The sequence below is a fragment of the Dromaius novaehollandiae genome, chromosome 2, assembly GCF_036370855.1.
Source record: "Dromaius novaehollandiae isolate bDroNov1 chromosome 2, bDroNov1.hap1, whole genome shotgun sequence".
Classification (NCBI taxonomy): Eukaryota; Metazoa; Chordata; class Aves; order Casuariiformes; family Dromaiidae; genus Dromaius; species Dromaius novaehollandiae.
In genome coordinates this window covers 1,678,659-1,699,897 of record NC_088099.1, presented here as the reverse complement: position 1 = coordinate 1,699,897, position 21,239 = coordinate 1,678,659, and the positions used below count along the sequence as shown (strand labels likewise).

At 45.1% G+C, this 21,239-nt stretch overlaps 1 protein-coding gene across 2 annotated transcripts in view; it reads right to left on the bottom strand.

Annotated features, from left to right (window-relative positions):
* The window catches only part of SETD2 (SET domain containing 2, histone lysine methyltransferase), a 66,076-nt gene that overhangs the window by 34,615 nt on the left and 10,222 nt on the right, over window positions 1-21,239 (bottom strand). For both annotated transcript variants that reach the window (XR_010387511.1, XM_064505629.1), the window contains exons 2-9: window positions 18,930-18,945; window positions 11,645-16,098; window positions 9,941-10,072; window positions 9,201-9,329; window positions 5,740-5,863; window positions 4,334-4,411; window positions 3,931-4,028; window positions 1,725-1,851 (exon numbers count right to left, since the gene is read on the bottom strand). Coding sequence is in view for 1 of the 2 variants with exons in the window: in XM_064505629.1 (XP_064361699.1) it covers window positions 1,725-1,851; window positions 3,931-4,028; window positions 4,334-4,411; window positions 5,740-5,863; window positions 9,201-9,329; window positions 9,941-10,072; window positions 11,645-16,098; window positions 18,930-18,945 (5,158 nt within the window). In the remaining variant the exon portion in view is untranslated. The remainder of the gene's footprint in view (window positions 1-1,724; window positions 1,852-3,930; window positions 4,029-4,333; window positions 4,412-5,739; window positions 5,864-9,200; window positions 9,330-9,940; window positions 10,073-11,644; window positions 16,099-18,929; window positions 18,946-21,239) is intronic.

Below are 21,239 nucleotides of genomic sequence, written 5' to 3'. Positions count from 1 at the left end.
CCTGTAACCAGAGCCCACGCGCAGCTGATACACATTCAGCACGAAGGAGTCCTCCGTCTCTAACATAAACTTCATCTAACGAGCAGCACGTTTCAGAAGTGTACATTTACACCGCGTGCTCTGCAGAGGAAATTCCAGCTGTACGCACCAAAATACTCCCAGTTGCGAATACTCCCAGTCACAAATTTATCTTTTCACATAGGGAAACAGATTATCTCTGTTTTAACTGCAGAAAAAGTTGCTGCTGGACCTGATATACCTAAAAATACCTAACTCTCATTTATAATCTTTACAACCAGAGCTGCATCTCTCTCCACAAGGATGCTGGAATATCAACGTTCACAATATAACCTACTGATCAGTGGCACCAATTAGTACTTTAAATCCATTTATAAATGACAACCTATGATGTGACCAAGACAGCCTTCACAATCAGGCAGAACCTTTCCTGCTCCAAATGAAAGGTAGAAACAACCTCAAAAAAAGCTCTCGGAGAAATGTGCAACACAGCGGTAGAACTGCCTAATCGTAAATCAGTGTAGTTGGTGGATAATTAAGTGTTCTCAAGACCAAAGAGGTTTCTCCCTTGGTGATATGTCATTTAACACAGAAAAGTCTAAGAAAGTTTACTGAAAAGGGCTACTTTTCAAGTGGTCAGATACAATCAATGCGTAAAAAGAATAAAACGGTTTTCTGAAAAAAGGTTTCAAAAATAAAAGTGTAGTTCCAAGACTTGAATGTCTTGGCTAGGAGATACAGTAAATGAAAATGAAGCTGGTATTTCCAAAGGTCCCAAAAAGAGCGGGTAGCAAATCTTATTTGTAGGAATAAGGAACTACTTCTTTAAGCTGAAAACAATTCCATTTTGTAGGATGTAAAAAGAATCCATCCAATTTCTTAGCAGCGACCTGCATTCAGGAAGAACTGCTTTTGACTACTTTTCTCATACTGCTCTGCGAAGTTTCCTACAGCATATATTATGTAAATCCATCGCTGCAATGCAATGTAGGGAGCAGGTTCGCATAACCATTTGAAAAGGATTATATGGGTGAAGAGCTATAAAAAAGGCTAAAAAAAAGTCTGGATTTATGTTACATATTTCATTCACATCCATCTGCAAACACAACTGAAACCGAAGTCAAAGCAAATACAACACATGTTCATACAAGTTCCTTGAAGCTGCCTTGCCTCTAGGCCAAGGCAATTAGAGATTCAAATTTCACATCCCAACTTGAAGATGGCAAACATCTGCACCATTTTAGCTGTCAAATTTTTGGTACTATCCTAAAAGTAAAGCCTGTACTGCTTGTCTTTCACTGAAGATTAGAAATCATGCCAAACTAACAAAAGAAAAGAAAACACACAGAATTTAGTGTGCTCCTCCTTAACTGAAAAGCACACAGTATTGAAGACACGGGTCAGGGTGTGGAGTCATATACTGCAACTGCAAAAGTCCCTCTCTGGTGGTACTTTATCGTCAGTAACCCAGAGCAAAGAAATGTACATTTAACTAAAACTCCAAGGAAACGTGTTCAGGGCCAATAGGAAATAAAATGATATAAATGCATTCATGGAAAACACTGAACCCTCGAGGCTGTTACAAGCCACTGATCCTAGACGGAGGTTGTTTTACAAAGGTGACCTTGAGACTTGTATAAGAGGATCGCATCCTGGGTCAGCTTCTGTTGACACTACCCTTAAAAGCGAGGGATGACCACACTCACCGAGTCTTTCTTGCGGGAGCGCTCCTTTTTCATTTTTCCTCCTGCAGCTCGGATGCTGACCCTGTTCTCTCCTCCAAGGTAACCCCGGCAGTTAGCTGAGCCACAGAAACATTTCTGAGCCTCCTTGCTGTTCGTGGGCATAAGTAACATATCAGTTTAATAACAGATCAACTGCATCCACAGTAAGTTGCTTTATCTAACTCTTTAGTGCATCATGGTCTTACAACAAGAAAAGACCATTACTGAATTGCACAGCCGCCTCCCGTTCTCCTTCCTTTCCATTAGCATTGCTTCTCAAATGCCTGCTAAGCAGTTGCAAGAAAATGCAGAAAACATTCACGTCACCGTTTTGTTAGGTGACTTGGACTGTCTTGGAGTCTTCCCCCAATTCTGCAGCAAAGCAACGCTGCCCAAAACGTAGAGACAAGACAGCAAACTGAGTATTTCACTAGCTTTCTTCCAGCATTCAGAGGACAGGGAGAGAAATGTCTTTGCATGGCAAGGCCTTTAATTCTGGCCACTGAAAATTCAAACAAACCCTTCATTTCTTAAACAGCTAGTCCTTCATTTCTTAAACAGCTAGCATGATCCCACATTTCTGCAGCAGGAAACCAAAATCTGGTTCAGTTCCAGGCTCTCTCTAGGTCACGAACCAAGAGCCAGAAAGGAAACATTAAGTCATTCATTGCAAAGCCGCACTAAAGCTACCTAGAAGGTTTCTTGGGTTTTGTTGTTTGTTTTGCTATAGTTGTTGGGGGGCATTAACCTCACCGCCTTTCGCAAGCAACCAAGGTTATATCATCGTTTGGAAAAAGGCCCGCAGCTTATTGCTCAAAACACAGAAGAAAGAATGGGCTGTAGAGTCATGGAAGTAATAAAAGATGGAGGTGGAAGACTTTTTTTTAGCAGGGATATACACCAATGGACAGCAGGAGAGAGGCAAGAGCTAGAAAACTCCAGCGAGACAGGCAATATATTCACTGAACTCCAGTATAGGAGATATCAAAGCGAACTAACATAGCAAAATGATTCTCCATCAGAGAGGCTCCTAACAGGCCCATAATACTAAACCCTAATGATTTTGACTAAGCCAAAGTAATCTAGACATGACTGAAGTTACGGGTGTATAGACTGCATATTAAATTACTTTCCCCAGCTTTAAAGATATTCCCGTATGTCTAAAAATCAAACAGGCCTTGCTGTAAGAGCAACTAGAAGGATATCTCAGAAGGGGCAAAGCAGGTCTACCTCCCTCCTAACTGAACTGACCGGCCAGATGCCATCTCAGTTACTGCAAAAAAAAAATTAAAATTAAAATTAAAAAAAAAAAACTTTTTAATAAGTTAAAAGATCTGTATCTGATTAATATTTGGGACAGAAAATTACATGAGAGCATCTGACATGTTAATAGAAGTAATCTCATAACACAACTGAACAATCATTTCTGGTTTTTCAGCTTACAGAAAGAGCCACACTTTGGAGAAGGCAGGATCCAGAAGGAAAGGGAAGCGAGAACACTCGTTAAACAATGGTATTCAGTAAAAATGCTTAATGATGATAAAAAGGCTCCAGAATTAAACTCTCAACTATAGGTTGCTTCTGACTGTCAGACTCTATTTTGAGCTAATCACATGAAAAAGAGTTCTCAAGCTCAGAGAAGAGAGCTAAGAGATGCACAAGACAAAAAGACCTAGGAGAGAGCCCACGCCGTAGCTTGTGCATGTGCAGTTCTGCAGTTAGACAGGAAGAAACAACATGCTCTCTGCTAGGTTTTTACAGCTCTGCAACTATTTGCAAAGTTGTAAAATGCTAGTGGGCAAGGAAGAAAGCAGAGGTATTGTTTAAGAGCACTACAAAGTGTGGAGCTGGGGCAATAATTAGACAGGGGAAAGAAACAGTCAAGATAATTATCTGGGAAATTTCCACGGGGGAGAGATAGTATGAAGCGGAAGACAAAGCCCATAAAGTGAAACCAGAAAACATGTGCAAAAATCAACAGAAGGCTCCTCTCCCAACCTCTCGTGTTAGAAATGGAATAAACTTTATCCAGGCAGATTTTTTTATAGTTGAATTCCAGCTCATTTGCAACTGCTGTGCATTAGATGAGGCTTTCCAATGCTTAGTTTTGCAGCGGGATTTCTTCATTGCATCAACGCTCACAAAAAGCCCCCTTCCAACAGCTTCAGTGGAAAGAGAGAAAACGTACCCATATCTCTGAAACTGGTAGTCAAACGTCAGCTCTGAGCCAGACGGGACTAGTTTGGTGGTGAAAAATCCGACTCTGAGCTGCCCATTCACAGTCCACTAAGGCAAGGAAAAACAAGATGAAAAGGGTTATTACAACAGCCAGGCTTGACCACATGTGTGCGTTAAATTAACAAGACTAATCCTTCAAAAAGCAGCACTGACGAATTTAAATTTTGCAAACTGAATCAACAGTGCTTGCCCATTTCAAAGGCAGATGTTTACATTTGACTAACAAGTTAAAAAAAAAAAAAAAAACAGGAGACAGAAAGATAAAGGAGCACTGCTTTTCACCCTGAGCTTGCGAAGTCGCAAGGCAGTGGAAATGAGCAGCCAGCAGCAACAGCTTTGATCCAGCCATTTACCTTTTGTGTCTCGCAGTTTGGTTCACAGCTGTGGTTCATAAAACGAGAGCAGTTTCCTTTCTGGGTAGCATCTATTATCTAAAGAGAAAAGAAAGAGCAAATACAGCAAAACAGCCTTCCTTTGCCCTCCCTCCCTCCGCACCGGGCAGAAACACCAAGCAGGATACCCACGTACACACGAGGTTTGTAGGAAAAAGGTGAGGGAGAACACAGTTGCTCAGAAGTTATCATCCTTTCCGGCTTCAGCTATCAGCTTTATTTGGTTTGGAGCGAATGGGGTTTACAGCGATTAAAGTGCACCCAAGAAAGGGAAACACCACGAAACTGTTTCGCAGGTCTCCGTTTTCATTACAGGTTAATGCAGAGCTCCTCAGTTTGGGGGCGGATCTTGACTTTTTAATATCAGTTTTCAACCCTCTGCTATGATGAATATGGTGGAGCTAAACACTCCTGCCACACGGATCATGCTCTAACAGAAAGATTGTGGCCGGGATCATTTCGCCCTCCCTTTCACAACTGGGCAAAATATTCCCCTGTGCTCCCTTGCGATCGCACAACAGGCCCACGGCAGCTGCAGAAATCACTTACTTGCGGGGGAAAAAAAGAAAAAAAGCACTTGGAGTAATTTCAGTGGACTTACTGTAAAGCTACTAAGACCCCTCGAAAAAACAAGCAGAACATGGTATTAAATTTCTACTTATACACATGCTTCTCAGCGTGTTAGGGCCCACCGCTCAAGATAAGCGGCTCCGCACATCTCTGCATTTGAGGCTATGTAATTCCATAGACCTGAAATAGCCGATTAGCTGAAGCAGAGATAAGTAATTAAGAACTTCTGGTATACAGATATTTCAACAACAGTACACTGCATATAGTGATTCCACCAGCCAAATTTAATGTAGCTCTGTGAGCCAAGGAAGGAAGCTTGGCTGCTCATTGATACTTTTTCTGGTTTACTTTGGTGTCCAAGAACGGTGAGTTCGGTGTGAAGCATTTCCCCCAGCTGGGACACAGACACGGTTTTGCTGCCGCGTGGGTTTGCTTGCGTGGAAGGGATGGGTCCGTGCTCCATCCCTTCCCTTGCTGGGGAACCCTGACACCATCTCTCCTCTACCAGGCCACCTACTTCAAGGAGAGCGGGACACAGCTGAGCACCTACAAGACTTCTGTCCAACTGCCTTGAAACTGAGTAATGGGTTGAAAAACGTGCGATATGACAACACAAAGAGAGCCTAAGTTTCCTTTCCTTGGGAAAACTCTTATAATAGATTCAGGATGCTGAAGAAAAGCCACTTTGTACACGCAGTGCTTTCGCACTGTCAGCGCTGTAGCTCACTGGGGTCGAGCACAGCCAGGCAGTGCTCCCGAGGGCTCCTGCCCGCCGTTGCTGCCGATGCACTGCTCACCTCGTCGTTCTTCAGGGCCATGAAGTAGTAGTGAATGTTCTTGTTCCGAGCGTATTCCTTCACCCGGGCCTTGAACTCCTTGTGATCCAGCACCTCTCCGCAATACTCCAGCACAAAGGTGTTACTGCAAAGCCCAAGGGGAAAGAGCATTTAGTCAACTTAGCAATACACGGTAAACACCGAGGAAAGCGGAAAGGACTGGTCTTGAGACCAGCTCTCAGAACACAACGTCGCAGCCTGTTCGCCCTTTCGTTACCGCCCAGGTTTTTATACTCAGCACAGCATTCCTTAACCGCTTTAATCTCAGGCAATTAACTTCTTTTTTGACACTATCACATGGCTAGGTACACAACAGTGAAAGGCTCAGATACAAGGATAAAGCTTCCTTGCAAGCAATGTTTATTCTGTAAAGGAACAAGACTTTGTGGGCGATGTGAAGAGGAAAATAAGGAGCATGATGAGAACGTGTGCTGGCAGGTTGTTTCCCTAAACTGACATGGAAAGCCTGTCTGCATCTTGCTGATCTGATGGGGAAAATGAGTCGTCGATAAAACATCCTTTTTAACCCTAGGAAAGATGAATCTTAAACCAGAGATGGAAGAGAACAACCAGTTACTCCACACACACTCAGACACAGCAAAGGGACAACTCAGACCTTCTGCATTACATTCAGCCCCTCGCACAGCGTCGTGGTTGCCTTGGAGCCCATCCCCTCCAGCCCACATTTAAACTATGCCCATCTTCCCCCATCTCCATATCCACCAAGCAAGGCGTCCGGCACACTAATCTGCTCCTGCAGCTCACAACGCGGTCTCGTCTTTCTCATGCCATCTTTCGTGGAGTAGATGGATCCTTCCCTCTTCAGATGAGCTATGGTTTAGGAAATAGCGGCAGAGCAGCACAACAGCAAGGAGAGAGGAGCGCTGAGCTAGAAATACCTTTGAACGTACAACAGAGGGGATGAACCTTCTTCTCAGCATACAGTCTCTCCACCCATCACTGGCCTTTGTGACCTCCTTGCGGTGGGTCTTTGTGACCTCCTTGCGGTGGGACAACTAACAAGAGAAGGTTGTCTCCTAAAACAAGCCTTAGCTCCTCAGCAATTTTCTGCCACTCTCCAAACCTCTTTCCAAATGACAGATTTTCAGAATGCCGCATGCAGAAACAAAAGCAATATTCCAGCCAGCACCAGGCTTAAGTCTCCAAATCAAGCTGTTGGGGAACTATATCCAAATCCCTTGACACACACACGCCAAACTCAGTAGACAGTTTTGCTGGCCGAATTCAGTAGACAGTTTTGCTGCCCTTATTTCGGATGATTTATTTCCCCTTTTACTCAATGCGGTCTTCACGCGGTTGTCTTCATGTGGTTATTTCCTTCCTATATTTCTCAGCGCTCTTGAACCTCGCACGTTTAGCACACGTGATGCTGGCTAAGGTGAGTTGTTCGCTATCAGCCATATCTTCAACACAACCTGCATACCTTGCCTTCCAGAGCAATACCTAAAACTTCAAATAAAACTGGACCTGACAAGTCCATTCAACAGGATCCGGCTCTTGCGCAGGTTCGGCTGCATTCTGCTGCGAGTGCAGGGTGCTGGGGGGCTCCTCCAGATAGCGGCAAATCTGGAAAATCAGGAGCCAGAAAATGCCACGATTTCTCGCCCTCTTCTTTGCTACAGCTGCTGTGCTACAGAACAGCAACAGAGTGCAATCGCTTCTTTCAATAATCCCTTAACACAGTTATCTTTTACATAAATGTAGTGCAAAGACTCTCACAGTTAACATATTTGGGTTAAATGTGCAGAATTGCTCTCATCTCATTTTAGATAACTTGGCATTCCTCTCCAAAGGAATCAAAACGCTTCTCCATCTCTCTATGAACAAATCTCATACAATGGACATAGTGGTAAAATACTCTGCCTTAAGACCTACAAACCTACTCTTAAGAGCGCCAAAAAACTCGCTGGATTCCTCAGCAGAAATTTTTATCTTCCAGAGAAGAAAAAAAATCTGAGTTTCCAAGGAAACTCACCAAAAAATCCAGAGTCGCACAAGATCTTTGCACAATAAAATTCTAGCCAGATTGTCTTAAACCTCACAGTTTCACACACTTGAGACTGAGCAGACCCACTGCTCCCCTCCCACGGCCTTTTGAAATGTAAATCACAGAGCCCGCGGAGACTGTCAGCGCACAGCGTCACAGTGAGACACTTCGACGGTGTCTTACACGAAGTCCCGTGCTGTTCATTTGCAGAGCATCACAACCGATTCCCGCAGGCCCTGCGCGGATCTGAGAGGACACCCAGCTCGGACTATCTAGAAAACAAACGATGCTGTCCGAACCCCTGACGCTCTGAGTAAAACAGTTTCAGGACAGGACTGTAACTCCAAAAAGACTGGCACCCATCCTGTCGCCAGCCTGGGAGGAGGACTACAGGCTCTAAAATGGTGCAACTCGTGTGTAGGCCAGCCAGCTCCTCTGTGCCAGAAACACTAGATAAAGGCATTGAGCCAGGCCTAAAGAGCTTGCAGACAAAGCATTAAGTGAGGATAGATAGAATAGTTTAACTAACCTACACTTTCTGCACAAACGCATGCATATGTATTTTTAAACATAGATGGCAATTGCTGTCTGGGTCCCCTACTACTCTTCCAAGCACCATTAAATGATGGGATTTCAAAGACATCACAGCAGCGGTGGGGTGTAGAAGACAGATCTGCAAGATGCAGTCAGACAGCTCTCTTAGAGAGGTCAAAGATGCCTCGGGCTACAGGCCACAGCAACACACAGGAACGCAGTGCGCGCCGCAACCAGGGAAGAACGGCAACAGAGGCAGGATCAGGTGTTCGACTTTGGCAGAGTTACGCTAAGTAGATGGCACAACATGCAAGTAATATTTGGTTTAGCTAAGTGGAGATGAGTCAAGAACTGACTCAAATCTGTAAGCGTTACTGATGTAATACTGCCGGTTACAAGCACAGTAATTACCTAATGACAGGCTAATGAGGGAGGAAAGACCCCCAAGGGCTCTTCGCCAACAGGGGAGGAGGAAGGCTCAAAAAAGAAGGTAAATTTCACAGAGATGGAAAGAGAAGAAGAGACACAAAAACAGATTACATGGCTTCAGAGGAGCAAAGCAACAGAGACAGAAACACAGAAGAGAAAACAGATGAAGCCCAAGCTGTAGCTAAGGCAAGACCACTACCAACCTTACTGAGAGGAGGTTGGGTGGAAGCAAGGAAAACCAGAGTGGGAAATCTAATATGCAATTAGAAGAGACGTACGTGCAGATAACTAAGAGGCATGCTTGATAAGAGCATGAGAACGTGCAAAATTGGAGGAAATTCAGCTAATCTACTCATGTCAATGAAATTAAGAAAACGCAAGCAACTCATTTTCCATTCGTGAGGGAGTACAACAGCACGACTAGAAGGTCATTTGAAGAGCAAAAGCTTACGATGGGAGATCTTTGGCAGCTCTGAGCCCCCAACCTTTCTTCTCAGTGAGGATCACTTCAACATCTGCATGCTGTTTCTTCTGGAACCGCCTGTTGGAACAGTAGTCGCCATTTGGGCACCTGGAAGAACTAAGTGAAGGAAAGGGAACAAATCAATTCCTAGCAGGACGACAGCAGTAACAGAAACAGCTCAGATGGGAAATAGAGATGAAGTAACGATAATAAATTCAGTGTAAAACCTTCAAATATGTTTTGCTATAAAAAGTATAACCATCTGACTGTCAACATGCAAATGCAGACAATTTATTTCAGGAAAGAAGATAAAACACTTTCATTCTGAATGCCACCCTACTTCTATGTCATAAAACTAAAAGGGACTGAACTTGGCCTCTTCTCTTCACGTTTCTATGGTTTCTTCCCAGAAGAGTTCCCCTTCCTCTGCCTCTACTGCCTGGGCTACGCAGAAGACAAAGTGCAGGGTTTCTGCCAAGTAATTCCTTTCCTTCCACCCCAGCTGGTACCAATCCTCCTGCCAGGAAGCGAATCTGTCGCTGTGACCACTACGCCCAGCCGCACGTGCCCACCTCCGAAGATCAATCCACGCTGGACAACCAGTGCAAACAACGGTGTAACGACAGCTTGTTGCCACTGCCCAGGAAAGCGTGAATTCATCTAAGGGCTCCCAAGTCACCTCACGCACAACAGTGCCAAATCCTGGCAATGCGTGATGCAGCACTTACCACTCTATCATAAGCAGGCGATTGAGACAGTCTTCGCCACAAGCAACCTCCCCCTGAGCTCGCTCTTCTTTGGAAAGAGGAGGGCATTCACACTGCATTCGCTTAATATCCCGGTGAGATTTGTTCTTCTTCCTATTGAAGGTAAGTCGTTAAAATACAGTTTAGACAGTATTTGCATAGAGAAATACCTCTCAGTCTTTATCAGTTGTTACCGGAGGAAATTCAACTAGACTTTGGAAACTGGGTGTATGGATTATCTTTGGACAACCTCATAAGAAGGTCCAAGGGCAATCAAGGAGAGTTTGCTTGTTTTGAGGGGGAAGTGATGACTTTTTCATGACAAAAGATGATGTCTTGGAAAGACTTGGCAGAATAACTAACCGCCTTCTCCTCAGCGTACACAATCCAATCTTACTTTCAATGTAGATGTGTACATACATACGCACAAACATAGAGAGTAAGGATTAAAAGTCCTTCATTTTGTCATATGAGTAAAGAATCCAACTTCCAGAAAAGTAAGTCCTAATTTTTATAGAGAGAGGATTTCTCCCCATGTAGTACAAGCTATGAAGAATTTAAAAGGATAAACTTTGATTATCCTCTCTGGAAATACTATATTCTATAATAGTATATAATAATACATGGGGACAAACGCCAGAGGTCCCTTCCAACCTCAACTATTCTGTAATATTCTATCTATTTTCTCTGATTCACAGGCCAGGAGAAAACCCATAGTCTAAAATTGAGAACACATACAATTTGAAAATTGTGATTTGTTTATAAAACAAAGGGGTAAGCGGTCTATATATAGGCTTTCAATCAAGAATATGTTTCAAAGCACATTTTTATATATATATACACACACATATATATATTTTTATATATATAAAAAAAGATATTTTCATTCATTTTTCAAGCGAAACTCAACAATGCAATTCAGAGCAGCCAGAAGAAGCAACCAAGATTTGTGAGTGCAGATCCTAACACACACCAAAAGCACCAGCGTCCGGGATGGTCCTTGTTACATAAAGGTTCATGGGGAATGCTTTTATTTAGGTCTGTGAAAAACAAAACCGAGCTTTATTCTCCCTCAGGCTGTGACAGCAAGGAGCCACGCAAGGGAAAATAAAGACCATTAAGCTTAAATGAAATGGCAAGATTTTAAATATGCATAAGTTACCAATACTCATCAGAAGTATTATTTATGCCCTAGCATAAACTGGGCGAGGAATAAGAATTGGTTACAAGCCAGTAAGGAGCTCTTACTCACTCTGGCTTTAAAGCATAGGTATGTTTTTGGCAAGGGTTGTTGAGCTCTGAAGCAATACACTTACTAGTCATTCCTAAAGCTCAAAAAAATGTTTTTTTTTCTCCTAAGAGATCATATCCTGTTCAATATTCCCATGGAAAAGGCTAATACCCACCCCATGCCCCATCTTCCACCTCTTCTCCCTTCTCTGTGTGCTCAGGAGCTGAGACCTGGTGAGGGTTATAATGCTCATCCAGCATCTCCTCCTCTATGGACAGCTTTGTTGGATGTTGGCAATGCGACATCCTTCCCATCCCGCTCCTCACTACTCTACTGATTGATTGCCAATTTGGCAATAATTAAAAAAAAGCTAGCAAATATAAGCCAAAATCTAGGCTTGCTACAGGCAAGAAAAATAGTAGTAATAATAATAATAAAAAAAAAAAATCAGTTACCTTTCTGTCAAGTACACATTTTCCTCAATAAGGTCGAAGTAGCAGGGCATTTTCCCTTGCTTGGCAAACTCCTTCCAGCGCTGCGGGTCCCTGAAGTCTTCCATAATACACAACCGACCAACCATGGAGGAATCCTGCGGCGACGAGTCAGCTTGCTCCCCCTCCATTTTTACCTTCTTCCTCTCTCTCGAGTCTCCATCACTCTCAGAGTCGCTTTCCAGCTCTTGGCGTCTTTTTTTGGGTGGTCCTCGCTCCTTCACATCATTCTTTTCCAAAACCTTCACCTCCTCCTTTTTCTCACCAACGGACCCAGGCTCCTTGGTGGAATTACTGCTGATCTCATGTGCCTGCACAGAACCTTGTTCTTGCTGTCCAGGAACGTGAAATTTGCTCGACTGGCTGGGAAAATGAGGCTTACAGTCATCATCCCAGCGGTCATCCTCCTCGTACTCCTCGTGATCCTCCGTCAAGGAATCCGGTACTTGTCCTTGAACTCGCTCATAATTCACTCCAGAAGGCCGGCTAGCAGATCTGGCATCCCAATAACCATTGCCTTGCCAGTAACTCTGAGAGCCACTGTACACTCCCGAACCGGGCTGGTAAACGTAACCTGAGTAGACCCCAAAGCTGCTATCGGGCTGCTGATACGTGCTACTGGGCTTCTCCGGCTGGGAAAAGTCCCAGCCCAAACCACCCAGATCCTCTGTCGTATGGAAACCATCCACTCTGCAAAAGTCTCCGAGGCCAGACTGATTAAGCCCACCCTTCCCTTGCCTACTGTCTGGCTTGGAAGAAGTCGTTTGGTGTCGAGATTTATCAGCACCTTCAAAACTCTCGGGCAGACAAAACGGCTGCTCTTCTTGCCGGCCTCCTAGTCTACCCACAGAGACCAGCTCCTTCAGCATCATTCTCTGCTCCGGATTGGATTTGCCATTGGAGTCTGCTGTCAGGTCTGCCTGACTCGTACTGTCAACGCCGTCGCTCTGAGGCTGGGAAGCATCCGGGCGCAGCTCTTCCGTTTCCTTTCTACTAAGCTCAGTAGACGTTGCCGGACTCTTGTCCATTCCTCTAGGAGAACATCTGCTCTCCATTTGCGGCCCATTTTTACTTGCCAGATTCTCTGACCTCTCCTCGTAGTAAGGCCTGCTGGACTCTGGTCTCTCATCGTCCCAGTGGTCAGAGTAGCGCCTAGTCCCCTGGCTGCTCCGAGACGAGCACGGGCTGCTTTCTTCCATCGCTATGGTAGAGTTTTTTGGGACGACGACGACGGACTGGAGCCGTTTTCGTGGCACCCCATCATCAGAATCCGAGTCTTCCGTGTCGCTTTCTTCACTGCCCGGATCACTGTCACTTTCTGCCGTGTCCGAATAGTCATCGTTGCGAGTGGGAACAAATTCAGAAGCGTTGCCGCTACTGTCACACGTGGGGGCTTGAGTTACAGTTTCTGTTTCTTCCGCCGTGACAACAACATCGCAAGATGGAAACAAAGCTTCTGAAAAAGCTGAAGCCACCAAAGACTCATTTCCTTCATCCCTATCAACTGATACTCCGAGACACTGCTCATCTGACCCAATCCTTTCAGTAGAAACAGCACTTTCTTCTGCTGCTTTCTCTCTGTTCCGGTGTTCCAACGGTACTTCCGAATAATACGAGTGTTCATCTTTAAACGACAGTTTTCCCTTTGCTAAATGAAAATCAACATGTTGACTATCTAGTTCCTGCATCTCTTCAGCTTCAGAAAGCTGCAGCAGCTTCTCACCTTTATCCAGCTGGGCTCTATCCCACTTGGAAGTGACGATTTCGTCTGGCTGCTGTGAAACAACGGGATTGTCTAATTTGATTCTCAGGGAATACCCGTCCTGGGAGGAATCTCTGCTTGAACTATCCACAGTTAGGCTAATTTTATGGGAAGGATTAATATGATACTGCTCATCTTCACAGGCAGACTTTGAATTTTGATCCTCCGTACTTTCATAATCGCATGTAACCGTTTGTGGTTCTACATGAATGTCCAGAAAAGTCTCAGAAGTAACTTTTAAATCTGCTGGTTCAACTTCAATTTCAACTTCTGAATGATACAAAGAAGGGGTAGCATCATCTGAAATGTAGCAAAAAATTGATTCTTTGGTTTTGTCACATGGAGTGGCCTGATCATCCAGCTTCTTAAGTAAAGGTTTTGAATGATCTACATTCACAACGGGCAACGACACAGCTTCTCCTTGCTGCTCTGCAACTGGAGCCTCTGTTTCTCTAAACAAACTGTTACACTCGCTGGACTGCACGTGAGAATCGTCTAGCTCTTGTTCTTTAGATGCACACACGCTTTCAAATCCATTAGATGGCAATGCATACAACTTACTAATTACTACAGGCGATGCTTCTGACCTACACAGACTATCGTCAGAAGACGCTGCAATGTTCTCCGTTTTGGAGGCACTGCAAGTTGCCAAGTCATCAGACCTACCTTCTGGAGAGCCATTTATATTCAGTTCCATAGGGAAACAAGTTCTTAGTTGGTCATGCTTTATCTTTAATAAAGTTTCTTGTTCCTTAACACTGTCATGGCATTCATTTCCTGTAAGTTCATCAGGTTTTGAGTTAGGAAAACCAACTTTTGACTCATCTACCTCTTTAAAAGTGGGTGACTCAGTTAACTGATTTAATGGAGAAAGTGTCTTTTCCCTTTCAAATTTTTTTGCAATGGACATTCTCATCTCATTGCTTTTTAGACAAGAGGTCTCTACATCTAGAGAATTAGACTGCTGCTTTATTTCTTCAATTGATTCTGTACAACAGAAAGAACTTTTAAATTTATCAGACTTTGGTGCAGGGGTCTTTGAAGGGGTGGACTTATAACGGGAGGAATTCACATTACTGTCGGGTTTAGAACGGGATGTCCCCTTTCGATAACCGAGCTCATTAAGGGGAGAGCACCTTTTGGTAACTTCACTTTCTGAAGTCCTTTTTGAATCTCTATCTGCTTTCGAAGAAGACTTTCCTCTCCTCTCCATTTCAGCATGAGATGACTCTACTTTGCTGTCCCTGTCCGATTTAGAGTAGGAAGTCCTAGAATCTCTGTACGAGGAGGAATGGGACGACGTACGCCTCGAGTCACTCGATCTGGAATGTGTCCTCCTGTATTCATCTTCCGAATCGGAACTGTCTCGCGCCCTGCTATCTGCGTACGAGCGAGAATATCTTGACCTTTCTCTGTACGGGGAGCTCCGATGGTATCTCCGGTCGGATTCGTAGTAATGCGAGCGCTCTGACCTCGAATAGGAAGAGCTGGTTCTAGAGCCCCGATCAGATCGGGAACGAGAATGAGACCGGCTCCGCCTTCTTTCTCTGTCTGATCTAGACCGGGAGGACCCATACCGCGAATCTCTTTCCGATTTCGAGTAACTAGAATATTTTTCATCTCTGTCTGATTTAGACCGTGAGGAGGACTTCACCGGTTCTTCACCTCTGAGGGATGCAGAACTTTTTCGGGGATCTCTCTCTTTTTCCGTACTTGATATTTTTAGCTCGTGTGACCGCTGGCTGGAAGAAGTCCTCACAGAATCCTCATCAGATTCGGAACCCAGGAAGGTGCCATCGGACTGAGAGAACTTCCTCTTCGAACCCTGTCTCCTAGAGCACAGGGAAGCACCCTTCGAGCTGTCTGAAATTTCATCCTCTTTCCCAATATGGGAATCTTCCTTCTGCGGAGTTATTTCCGCCTGCTCGAGCACACTTTGAGTTAAATGTTCCTCAGAACTGCGTGATACAACATCCTGCCTAAGGTCCAGTTCCAAAGCTTCCTTCGGTACCGCGTGACATGGCTCCTTCGAAGTGGGGACTTCTGCTTCTACAGGCGGCGACAGCAACAGTGTCGACAGCAACGTCAGCGGCAGTTGCGGCAAGGCTGCTGTGGCGGGAACTGGCATGGATGCTGGTGGTGACACGGTTGGCAGAGGTGGAGGAGGCGGAGGTGGTGGTGTCGACGGAAATTCTGCGGCCACCGCCACCGGTTCCGTCACCGGTGCCACAGCCGGCGGCGGCGGTGGTAGCAGCGTTGCTGCTGCTGCAGCTGGTGGCGGTTTTGCTGTAACATTGAGCAAATGTTTCTTAAAATGGATCTTCCCTAGTTCTACCTTCGGTTTTGGAGGTGAAGACTCTTCAGCTGGACCAGAGGCATCCCCAAGGTCCATTTTAATTTTGGGGTTAAAGTCAGTTTGAAGGGATGCTGCTGGGGAGTTCTGAGTTTCATTTTGTTTCTCGTTTCCGAGACCAGTCAGAAACCTATTCGGCAAGGTTTTCTTGGTTAAACTAAAGCTGAAAGACACCTTTTGTCTTCCTTGCTCCTCTAGGTTAACCTTCGTTTTGGTGCCTTTGGGCAAAAAGCGACTAGAAGCAACACCTTTGAACACTGGGCCTTTGATAAAGCCAGCCTTCTGCACGGTTTCAGTCTTGCTCTGCAATAAAAAAGAAAAAGATGCTGTTAGAGGAACTGGTGTTTTTTCAGCTCTGTTCTGCAGAAGCATTGAACAACTTTACTTGGTGAATTTTTCATGATGATAAAATAGAAATTGATATCGTGGCTGAAGTCAGGGATAGCACAGTCACGCTACCTTCTGTGCCTGTCTCTCCTGTGAACCAAATCAACCATGCAGTCATTTCGAGTTTCGAGCAAAACCTCCTCTGGGATTTCGGCTAAGGCCCTTTCCTGATTTATTAATGACTAAACTACAATTTCTTTTTTCATTTAATTCTTTAAAAAAAAGGGGGGAGGGGATTCAACATATGAAGTGAATTGACGCGACAGTGCCACTCTTCCTTATTCTGTTTCTGTGGTCTCAAACTAGAAAAAATCCTACATTTTTAAGCTTTATGTACATTTGTTTTCGCATCCCTGAAGACCAGCTGGACGTGTTTGTTTCCAGAGGGAACCGGACCATCAAGAACCACAACTGCAGTTCTAAGTCCCCTTCTCCCCTACCCTCTGCCCATGGGCTTATCTCAGTCATCCGTAATTCCTAGTTATCTCTGGGCTAAAAAATAGATCAGTTTTAAGTAACAACCTCCAAGAGGTTCCATTAACACTCCGTCATGCACGATGACTTTGTCCCCTCCAAGCCAACCAGCCGGAGAACGGTACATCTGCGTCTCCCCCGACAGCTGTCTGCGGCACTGCTCAGGTTCCCACTCGCTGTCTTGCGGTGAAATTTGTGCTTTCCAACCATTCTGTTAGTTTTTGGTGCTATAAAGCTGGACACCGTATTCTCTAGGAGATTTAGGAGCTCAGGACCTTACCAGAGAAAGCTGCTCTGAGAGCGCCTGCCACTGAGATGCCCTCGCTTTGGGAACGGAGCAAGTCGAGGGCAACGAGGCTCCTCCAGCGAGGGAACCTCTTACCTTATAGAACGCGTTTATCGAAGCCTGAGATTAGCAACTCGCAGAGCATGAAGCACAGCACATTTATTTGACCTGGTATTTGTCCAACTGTTTTAAAGCTTAAGACTTGTCTATGCGAAAGCTTTATCACCATCCACACCGGCAGAGCAAGAACACAATTCTTAAGGATGAATGTAGTCGGTGTTGTAAAAAGGTGTTTTTGTCAATACTCTTTATCCCCATAAATCCAAACTGCATTAGCGTAATCACGCTTTGTCTAAGAAGCGTACTCTTAACAAAAACAGTCGTAGCACAGTATAAAAACCGTATAGAGCAGGGCTTTAGGCTCATAACTATTGCATGAACACATCCTTGGCAGCAACAGTGGTTTCCTGCAAGCCATTGTGAATTATTATGTACTTTGTTATCCTTTAACTTCTGTAAAACAATGCATAGCTGCTAAGGCTAAAGGCACTGTGGTAAATTATTAAAAAAGACGTTGGTGGAATGGAAACCCCATCCCATTCTATCTGCACCCTCAGACACGATTTACATAAGGTTTTTCTTTTTTTCTTTTTTTTTGGGGGGGGGGGGTTAAAACGCCTGGTTTTATTTAAAGTGTGAAAAAACATCTCATGGTCTAAATGTGACTTAGTCCTGGCCAAATGACCCAGCATCATATACACACATCTGATCTTCAGGAACGGATGATTAACTGTATTCTGGAACAAAAATATCTGACTCCTAGGCATTTCTAAAAGGGCACCCACAGACCAAATAGCGACCTTGAAAAAAAGTGCATTTCCGCACACGTGCCACGCTCCAAAACACATCTCTCCTCCAATACTGTCTCACGACCTTCTCTGCAAATACCGTATCTGTTTTCAACAGGATCCACATGTCAGAAGTGATTCAGTTTTCAACCTTAACTAACGCACAAGGGTCTTTACTGAAGCACTAAGGACAAAAATCGAGCATTTTGGTTAAGGTTCCTGGAAGTGTTAATGCTACCGGCACCGCTGCCCGGCCAGATGCTGGGCTCAGCTTTGCTAAGAGCACGGGAACACCGCTTTGCTGGGTCACTCACCGTCCTTAGGTGACAAGAAATTCACACCTTTTTACCCTCGACCTGTGCATCGCTCCTGGGACAAAGCAGCAGGAAGAGATCGGGTTTCTATCTTCCCACGTATCTGGATGTCTAATGGAGGGAGCTCGCCAAATCTCACCACAAATGCACAGCTGAAGCCAAACCACACCATAAATTGCAATCTCCTATCATAACAACTACACAGTCGATACATAAATAATAAGTATGGTAAATACAGTGCATCGGCATCCAAGACTTTCATGAAAACTTTTGTGAAAGCTTTTTAAGAACAAAATTCACAGTTATGGAAATACATGTCAGTTTTGATGAAAACCTTGCTAACTCCCAGTGCAACAGAACTGAAATCTGAGCTCACACTTGAACACTGTGGTTTGGATACGTCCACCTTTACACAAAACGCAGGATGCAAAGGGGAAAGAGGTGCTCCTACGCTTCGGTTCCCCCACTTTTCGTAGTCTATTTAGCACAGACTGTATGTTTTGGAACAAATATTTCGCCCTCGTATGTTCACCCTTCCAGGGATTTTTTTCTTAAAGAATACCAAGTTTGAAAAAAAGTCCATGCACCAGCACACCCAATGCAGACTATGGTCCTAAAGCAGCAAAGATTACTAGCAGTAATCCCTCCTGTGCAGGGAAGTTATGAAAGCGTCTAGTCTCGGGAAGTTTTCTCCTTCCCCGTTGCATTTCCTGAGCCACGTGCAGAAATCACAAACACTCGAGAAATTTGTAGATCAAAATAACCAAGCTGGGCCAAAGCATTTCTCAAGAGTAACAGAGAAAAAAAGGAATCGATTTTACTCACCTCATTTTCTTCTTCTCTATTGCAATCCAGCCGAGATAACATGCAAAAGAAAACATAAAAAGAAGCTGTAAATATCAAGCAGCAACGAGAAATACAGTCTGAGAACCCCCTACCCCGAAAGCAGGCAGGGTGCCGGGACTCTGCGCGAGGGAGGCATCAACGCTGCAAATAGTCCCGCAGCAGCAAACCCAAGGCTTTTACCACCGATCCTTACGGAAGACACCTAATAGTTAACCACGCATGCCAACCACTTTGGAAGAGGAGACCAGCACAGTTTCGACGCTCGAAAATTTGAATGTCGACAAGTCTGCAAGGACTTGGAGAGAGCAAACCTTCGTGCATCCAGCTACTACTTCTGACAACCCCTGAAGCCAGCCAGAACCTTATTTCAACAGAGATGATGCTGCAAAGACACCGCCGTGGATTCCTGGATAACCTATTCAACCCGGTGCTCAGAATCCAAGAATTAAAGGCTTCGGCATTTACCCTCTCGGCACTGATATCACTTGGAGCGCGACCGCCTTGATGCCACCCGAACCTGCCGACGCGGGGAGCCAAGAGGAAAGCCCACCTTCCCGAGTCATTTCCCTCATTAAGGCTTTACCCTGACACAACGACGACGTGGCCAAAGATGCATCACGGGGAAGAGCCCGGCCATCACGACCTGTTTCCCCAGCCGTTGCCGGAGGAGAAGGAGGTGCAGCCTGCCAGGAAGCCCTGCCACCACACAAGATGCACCCCTGCCTCTCCGAAGGCTCACGGCCAACTGATAAAGCTGCATTAATGGCTTATAAATTACTCTTACGACGGCAATAACAAGCTTGGCTTCTATGGAGGAAACGCAACCCATGAGTTTAAGCACGCCATGGGCTTAGCTGAAGGATGTGTAGGTGATTTAAGGGGGTTAAGAGAGCTATGAATCCTTCTCCAGCGTTACGGCGTGAATTAGTGTCTAGAAGGAGGTTTTATTTTCAAGAGCACAGAGTTTCAGACTGCCGCAACGCCCTCGTCCTTGAGGGTCACATATCACAAGCGTTAAAAGCAGGAGTTTGTGAGGGGTCCGAGCAGCACCGAGGTCGGGGCAGCCGCGACTCGACACGGAAACCTCCAGCGCATCCACCACGTGCCACAGCACCGAGCACGAAGCCGCCCACAAAAGCCGGTCGTCCTGAACCGAAGGCAAATAAGTGTCTCCACATGCAAAACCACAGCTGTGAGCAGCTACATACGAGCAACATCCCACTGCAAGGGTAAGAAAAGCAACTTTAACCCCTCTCAACAATCTGTTTTTGCCATTGCTGCTAAAATATTACGCAGAAGCAGGAGCAAGCAAGTAGACCCAGCGGCCGGGGGTCTCCAAAAGCCCAACGCCAAGAGCGAAGCCGTCAGCAGCTCTTCGGCTGCCGCAGGAGCGGGGTTCCCGGAGCGGGCAGCCAGCGCAGCACTGGTGAGGATTTTGGAAAAAGGCCGGTAAGCTCGGCTCACAATCTTAAACCGGGACTCGAGCAATTAACAGGGTGCAGGATGAGAAATTAGAGTATCAAAAAGAGGAGAAAACAGTTAGGAAAGGGCAAAACGGAACAAAACACCGCATGAACGCAACTGGTTGCTTCAAATGTCAATAAAACGCATTAAAAAAAAATTAGGAACTACTTGAGTGGTAACGTATCTTGCATAGTCCTCGAAGCCTATACAGATAATTTAGGCTTAGGGTAGCCGTAACGTTTCAGTGGAGAACCTCTTCCTTCGGCCCAGATTAGGGGTATAAATAGATTTCCACAATTACTTAATTCACCGCCGTTCGCTTGAAAATGATTCGGCAAATTCCTCCCACGCCGGGTTTGAAGTTATATAAAAATTCGGCGCTGCCGAGCCCGGGGAAGGAGCACTGCGGCTGGCGCAGAGGAGCTCAAGCACAACACAAGCGTACCAGGGCTGAGGACATCCTCCAAAACGACGGCATTGCATAGCGGGGCTCCAGCCTGAGATGATTTCCTGAGGCTGCATTTTGCTATCTTCGGACATCCCGTTCTTAAAAATCAGCATCCAATGCACACGCTTCTTAGTGTCTTGGCTCAGGGAATTTCAAGAGAAAGGCCTTGATAAAACCAAAAACAAAACTCAAAATGCCAGCTAAGGACGTCTGAATGGTAACTTCAAACCAGTTTGGGAAATTGTACCGTCATTTGTCTACAGCAACTCTACGTACACCAAAAAAATAGTGTCCTTAAAATAGAGCAAAACTTAAAAGAACAGTTTTGACAGCCTGCCAGCTAGATCTGATGAACTACGGTTAAATATCAGCACGAC